Source organism: Corvus brachyrhynchos, unplaced genomic scaffold (genome assembly GCF_000691975.1).
Source record: "Corvus brachyrhynchos isolate BGI_N302 unplaced genomic scaffold, ASM69197v1 scaffold523, whole genome shotgun sequence".
Lineage (NCBI taxonomy): Eukaryota > Metazoa > Chordata > Aves > Passeriformes > Corvidae > Corvus > Corvus brachyrhynchos.
In genome coordinates, this window is record NW_008237265.1 from 2,541,361 (window position 1) to 2,548,871 (window position 7,511).

A 7,511-nucleotide genomic window follows, 5' to 3' on the forward strand; every position below is an offset into this window, starting at 1 on the left:
GGGGTCCCTCTTTGCTAGGAGATCGGGTGGGTCAAGCAGGACCTGCCTGTCATAAACCCTGGCTGGCTGGGCTGATGCCCTGGTTGTCCTGCACGTGTTGCATGATGGCACTCAAGAGGATCTACTCCATGACCTTTCCCAGCACAGGGTCAGGCTGACAGGCCTGTAGTTCCCTGGATCCTCCTTCCAGCCCTTCTTACAGAGGAGTGTCCCACTGGCCAACTTCCCTTCACCTGGGACCTCCCCAGTGAGCCAGTACTGCTGGGAAATGATGGAAAGCGGCTCCATGAGCACTGCCGCCAGCTCCCTCAGTACCCTTGGGTGGATCCCATCTGGCCCCATGGACTTTTGTGGGTCTAAGTTGCATAGAAGTTCACTGACCATTCCCTCCTGGATTATGGGAGCTTCATTCTGATCCCTGTCCCTGCCTTCCAGCTCAGGGGGCTGAAGACTGAAGCACAGAAGATATGAAGTACCTCAGTCTTTTCCTTATGCTCTGTCACTATGTTTCCCCCCAAACAAAGGATAAGAGATTCTCCTTGTCCTTTTGCTGCTGATGTATTTGTAGAAACATTTTTCATTGTCTTTGACAGCAGTAGCCAGATTAAGTTCCAGCTGGACTTTGGCCCTTCTAATTTTCTCCCTGCATGACTTCACAACATTCTTGCAGTCCTCCTGAGCTGCCTGTCCCTTCTTCCAAAGGTGATAAACTCTCTTTTTCTCCCTGAGCTTCAGCCAAAGCCATCTGTTCAGTCAGGCTGGTCTTCACCACTTTCAGCACATGGGAACAGCCTGCTCCTGTACTTTTAAGATTTTGATTTTCAATTAACTTGAGCTGTCTATAAATAAAATTATATGACAAATGCCCCTTGAAAGGCTCAAGCAACATTTAAGGACTTGCATGCTTATACAGCTAAACCAAAAAGTACCATACTTAATGTAGGTAATTCTAATGTGGTTTATTTTGATGTGACTAAATACACTTAAAGCTAAGTCACAACAAACATAGTTTAACAAAGCTATTAGCATCCATGTAGCCCTTTGAGCTGTATGTAGAAGCTGAAGAGAAAAAAACCATCTGCAGTAAGATGAAGAATTAGAGCATGACAGATAATGGTACTAAGACAGGTTCCAAAGCAAGGTCAGTAAATAACCAGGAGACATTTTACACAAATACTCATGAAGTAGCCAAAGTGGCAAAACCAGTGGTTGTGGAGAATTAATGTAAACAGTAAGAACAAAAAGCTAATGTTAACAGTGTTTCCACACACGTGCAAAGAAAAGCAGACAGACACAATAACATAAACCAGAAAGCAGCATGGGAGGCTTTTGCTGTACCCCAGTTTACCAGACCAAAGCCCCTGAGTGACGGAGCAGCTGTTTCTGCTCACCAGTCAGCAAGCTGAGAACCAGGAGGCACAATTTTGGCAGAGGATAACTAGACAGAGGACATCTAGATCCTTGAATCCTTTGTTCACTTGGCAAAGTGAATAAAATCTATCTTGTTCCAAGCTGAAACAACCTTGGAAGTCAGCTGCTAAGAAACCCCTGTGAAAACATTACTACTCATTCTGATTTTGTGCATCTTATTTTCCTTCTCTGTCTCCATGTTTTCTGAAAAACAAACCAACCAACTTAATATTAATTTACCTGGATTCTATTGAAATCTTTAGTAGCTGTACAAACAACACGCCTGTTTTCCTCTTCTTTTCTTTGTTCCTCCATAATCTTTTGGTCAAGTTCAATCCTAAACTTGTCATAAAGATCATCTAAATTCGATTCAAATGAAATTTAGTCAATATTCATGGACATGATGTGCAATATGAGTTAACAAGGGGAAGAAGCAGGGGGGAGCTACAGATACAGTAGGCTGAATAACTATTTCCAAATCCTACCATCAAAGCTTTCCATCTTGGCATTTCAGGTGACCCATGAATCAGTTTAATATGTAACCTATCTTGTCTAAACATTTGGTGTTAAAATGAAAGAAGTTAAGTACTGCAGAAAAGAATGTTTCATGACAAGCTGGGAAAGAAAAATCAGTATTATTTTTTCTGCTCTAGAACAGTACAAATTGGACAGTTTGCTCTGATGAAGTAAGCATACCAACTGGAGGCATAAACCAGAAATGAAAACTGGGTGATATTACAATCATCACATGTTATTAAATAGAGATTTCCTAAAAGACATAGTGGATACATTAGAGCTTATAAAGTAAAAACTGCTCTAGTATTTTTAGAAGTTAAATATACAATAGGGTATACCATATTCTCATCAGACGCATCACAACTTCAGGAAAATAAGATTAAAACTACATAATCTTTTTTGTTACCTGCCACTTTTTGGTCAGCTAATGCATTTTTCAAGTCTTTCTGTTGCTGAAGAGACCACTCTCTTAACTGCTCCTTTTGAAACTTCATCCTCTGATCATAGTTTAAGTCTTCACCCATAAACTTCTGCATGCCAGATATAGTACACCGTGGATCACTGTCTGAAACTCGAGCAGGTCTGTCTTTCTTTAGGGCTTGTGGATCATTCAGGTCAAATTCACGTCTTGTTTCCAGCTTCTGAAAATTCTTGTGAAATTCAGTGAGAGCCCTATTCATGTCTTTGATTTCATTTTTCTGTCGTTCTTCTAGCAGACACATAAGCTTGTCATTTTTCTTCATGTTATGAGCTAGACAAAAATGAACACAATGAAACCTCAACTCTTAGAGGTGCACAAATCATTGGAGTGCACACATAAGATGAAAATAAAATTTTCAAGATGTATAAACAGAATATAAGTCTTCAAACTGTTACACCTTAGGAGAGTATTTGATCTGTAAGTACCAGGCCAGCAAACACTCCAATGTTAGTAATATTTACTTATGAAATATTTTCAGCTTTTTAGGTATAAATTATTTTATTAATGCTACAATGAAATATATGCATGTGAAAAAAAAATATAATAGTAAGTACTAGAACTATGAGGTTTCATTTGGTGAAAACCTGCAGGAACACAAGAAATGTACTGTAAACCAGTTTTTCCCATTTACTCTTAGTTTACAGCTACAGCTGAAATACATTATTGCTTGTCAGGAAGCAAACCAAAATTGGGCTCCAACTGAAAGGAATATAGGTAGCTCTTCCACAGTTCCAGTGATTTTTCTAACCATAGCACTAAAATCATTGGCTGGCATTAAGTTTTGAACAGCTTAATAGCTCCTGCCCATTTAATTGAAACTAAATCACTCACAGCATTTTTAAGAAAAACAAACAAAACTCCCACCAAACCAGCCTTTTAGCTATTTAAATATAATTTGCTAGAAAAGATAATCTCCTCTTTTTCCAGGCTCCACATTGCTGCTGGTAGTTTCCCAAGAGTCAGACCCTGACAGGTGTATTTTCCAGCCAGGAAGATCACAAGCAGCTGTAGTAGAAGCACAGCATGGAAGTTGGCAGCTCCATTTTAGCTCCTCTTCAGGCACACAGAGAGCTCAAGCTATGGGACCTTTTCACATGATAGCACGGGAAAGCATGCCAAGAACAGAACACCACAAAGGGTCTGAGGTCAGGGCACAGTGTGAAATATTTGTGTGGCTGCGTGTTCTGACTCAGCAATGGCTCCTCTTATCGCCTTACTGTACGTGACTCATGCTTCCAGCAATAATCTAGAGAGGATTCCACAGAATCTATATATTCTCTGAAAGAATGGCCAGACAGAACATGAGCTCACTCTACAAGAAAGCAACCAAAACAGATTAGCCACTACTATACTGAAAAGGACAGTGGTAAGTAATTTTTAAATCCTCCTGCATATTCAGGTTTTTAAATGATGCTATTTGTCAACAGCTTTTAAAAGAAAACACTGAACATTCTGGTCTATTAGGCAATGTATCCCAGTTCAATCATGTCAATATAAACCTTAAGATAGCAAGGAAAATACATACTGTGCCAATGTAGGTGTATGAACATAAATAGGACATAAATTGGATGACTGAATTTACAGAATACACAAAAGGATAAAAGAAAGCAGGAAACAGATTAAAACATTTAACTATTCACAGAAATATCACAGTATCTATGAATATACCGAATTTTTCATGTTGTGCTTTTTCAGCTGCTTCTTGAAGTTTCCTCTCCTTGACCTGCGCATCCAATGCATCTTTATCAATCTATTGAAATGAAAAAAAAGCAGCTCTTTAGGAGATACTGTTTGAACAATTAAAACAGGGATTGTCAAGCTACATTGACTCACAGTTGTACAAGATAGATATATAAGCCCACTCACAACAGACTATATACACATTACTAATGTAGGTTAAACAAAATCCAGAAACAGAACTATTCTTGTTTGCTTTGCTTTAATAATGATAGGTATGCTCTTGCACCTGATCATATGAAAACACCACATTTACACGATACATAGAGCTGTAAATATTTTCAGCTGCATTACACAGAGTATGTTTTCCTCATTACAGCTGGCAATTTTATTGTTCTGCTTTCATTTATAAAGCAGGTAAGTATTTTAACAGTCAAGATGACAGAAAGTTGTAATAATTCACATTTGAAAAAAATACAGAAGGTTCACTAGAAGAATGGAATGGAAATGTTTCCAGTCTTATCAGAGAGATTCACATGGTTGCCAAAATGCACTACAGGGCACATGATCTGTGATGAGCTGACAGATATGGTACAGAACATCCACATCCATGGGGAGTGGGACCTGAGGAAAGGATAAAATAGGCCACATCATCAAATGGGAGCAGACACCTCAATTTTAGGCAAAAGAATGTGGCCTCACATTTATTGGCAGATGGTGGCAAATTAATAGGCAGAAACATGGATTTTACTTCTTTTTTTTTTATTGTCAAGTCACTTAATGTCTTTAAAAAATTTGTGAAAAATACAATGATAAATCTTCAAGAACCTGGTAAACAATTTTGATAGTCTTTGTCTAAAAACTATTCAGATGAAGACAGAAACAAATCATGGCTGAAAATACACATGGTTAGTACTGTCAAGGACAACTGACAATAGCAATCAGGCAAAGAGATAAGTTTGTAAGCAAGGGTGAAACCATCAAGAATTCTATCCTCCAAAAACAATGGTGTTGTGGACACTAAATATCAACTCTTTCAGAGGTCTCACTGGCGAAGCCAAGCTGTCAGTATAACTACAGGAAATACTGTTAAGAGAAACTCAATACAAGTTCTTAGTATTCTGGCAATAATAGAGGTAGGTCAGTGTATCGGCTTGTGTTACACTATTGGTTCTCTCCTCTTCCAAACGTTTTCACTCGACACAAAAACATCCCTAAAACAGACATTCCCAGTCATATAAAACTACAGGTTTCACTTTTAAGTGTTTAAATAAGAAATCTACAAACAGTTTGAAGCAGCTAATTTTTAAACAAGGTCTATTTTTGTATAAAGTTCACATGTAAATTAGAAGTAATTGTTCATTTGGATTACTCATCTGAACTCTTCAGAAAAATCAGTGATTTACTGAGGATAAGTTCTTCAACCTGTAAGTGAAGAGGGCAGTATCTTACGTTTCCATTACTCAGACGACCAAACAGATACCGAAGTCAAAGTAATAATAAAACTAGTAATAATCAAGGAAAAAGAATATAAAATCTGCGTTCCCATTCTGCTTTCCAGTATATTACCTCCACGTTTTTATTCAAGCCCTGCTTTAGGATTTCTGGTTTCTAAGTCAAATATTGTCTTGATTTTTTAGTTTTCTTAGAGACTGCCACTCAGATAAACTGGTCAAAGAACAGAAGCAAAGAATCTAAAAACCACACAAAAATACTGATATAGAATATCTCTGTATGGATTTCATGGCTCTTAATGGTTCAGACCTGGCCTAACTTCAAAGTGTAATAACAGTCCCTTATGTCAGCATCATTGTTCAGGTACATTGAATGACGGTAAATATACTGTTAATCAAAATTCCCCAGATGATCTCTCCTTCATTTTAGATGTTTGTCTTATGTAAACATCTATCAAAACCTGCCTGAGTCAGTTCTACAAAATAAGTCAGTTCTACAAAAGTATTTGGGTAAAACCTTCGGATGGTGTACTCCTGTACGGCTCAATAAAACACACCAGGATATATTAGTTGCCAGCTATTTCATTAACTGAGAATTTATGGTTTGCACTTAATTTTTAAGGCTCTAGAAAAGCCAGAGAAAATATGTGTTTCTGATGAAGAAATTTCAAGTATCTTAACCCATCCCACAACTGCTAAAAAATATTAGCTCCTTCCACTTAAGTATATTGTTGGTTACTGCGTATGTTGGGATGCCATACCAGGTGGACACATCTGTCATGTTCCTTAAGTGGGAACTGCTAATTGCTCTGCAGCTACAATGACTCTTGCATAAGAGTGACAAGAATAAATTCAAGGCCCTGTCAGAGATAAGGTGAAGATATTTTTCCACTGAGTTATGTTTCTGTACCTCATAAAAGAGGATCCAATTGACATCTGTTGCAATTCTACCAGTTCAATGAAATCACCTCACAGCACTCTTCCCTCCATGCACGCTCACAGAATCTTAATGTAGGCCTTTGAACATATCACAGGGAGATTCAATACACTATTCCATCCGAAGTCAAATAGGTATAGAGCACATCATTCCCTCATGTTCAGGATGCAAACTACATAGTGAACTCTGCAGAAAATCCACCAGCCTAAAGGGTGTTCACATTTACACATCCATGCCAAGAAAAAACAGACACAACAAATAATTACCTATACATAAACAAGGATGGATCTGTCCTATTTTGTCTGATGCAAAATACTGACTAATTGCAGGACCCTTACAGCAGTAAATCTCTCACAGCATCAATTCTAGTGAGATCCAAGCAGACAAGGGCAGTATCAGAGCAGAGAGGTAAAAAACAATTATTTGTTTCAGCCACATTGCATGAGCTGACTCTGGAAGCATTTGGCTTTCCTCAAAGTAAAGCAAACCACATTAACTCCTACACAGAAATGCAACACAAGGCTTGATCTCTCTGTGCTGTTCGGGGGCAATGACACCTTGCCCTTGAACCCAGAGAAGAGGGGCACAAGTACATACAAGAAGCAATACCCACGAAGTTTTGCCTCAACAGGAGGAAGAACTTCTTTCCATTGAGGGTGGCAGAGCACTGAACAGCTGCCCAGGGGGGTCACGAAGTCTTCCCCCTTTAAGATATTCCAAATCCGCCTGGACATGTTCCTGTGTCACCTGCTCTGGGTGACCGTACCTTGCCGAGGTGTTTGGAGTGGATGATCTTCAGAGGTCCCTTCCAACCCTAAGTATTCTGTGATTTCTGTCACCAGTGACTTTAAATGCGACTCTAAATGTTGCATCTGGGCCCTCCCTCCCCCTCACACACGCGCCTGAGCAGGGTCACTGGGGTACCGCTGCTGGCCCGCCCAGACCGGCTCAGTCGCCCCTTCCCTCCCTGTCCTGCCCTGGGGGTCGCCTCTGCGTTAAGCCTCTCTCCTCAGAACTCGTGGGACCGGCGGGGGGG

General features: G+C 39.4%; 1 protein-coding gene across 3 annotated transcripts in view; it reads right to left on the reverse strand.

Moving 5' to 3' along the window:
- RIBC2 (RIB43A domain with coiled-coils 2) overlaps positions 1 to 7,354 on the reverse strand; it is a 40,483-nt gene extending 33,129 nt beyond the window's left edge. For all 3 annotated transcript variants that reach the window (XM_017730559.1, XM_017730560.1, XM_017730558.1), the window contains exons 1-3: positions 4,076 to 7,354; positions 2,333 to 2,677; positions 1,651 to 1,769 (exon numbers count right to left, since the gene is read on the reverse strand). In XM_017730559.1, coding sequence (XP_017586048.1) covers positions 1,651 to 1,769; positions 2,333 to 2,669 — 456 coding nt within the window. In that variant the 5' untranslated portion in view covers positions 2,670 to 2,677; positions 4,076 to 7,354. The remainder of the gene's footprint in view (positions 1 to 1,650; positions 1,770 to 2,332; positions 2,678 to 4,075) is intronic.
- Between the last annotated feature and the right edge of the window lie 157 nt (positions 7,355 to 7,511).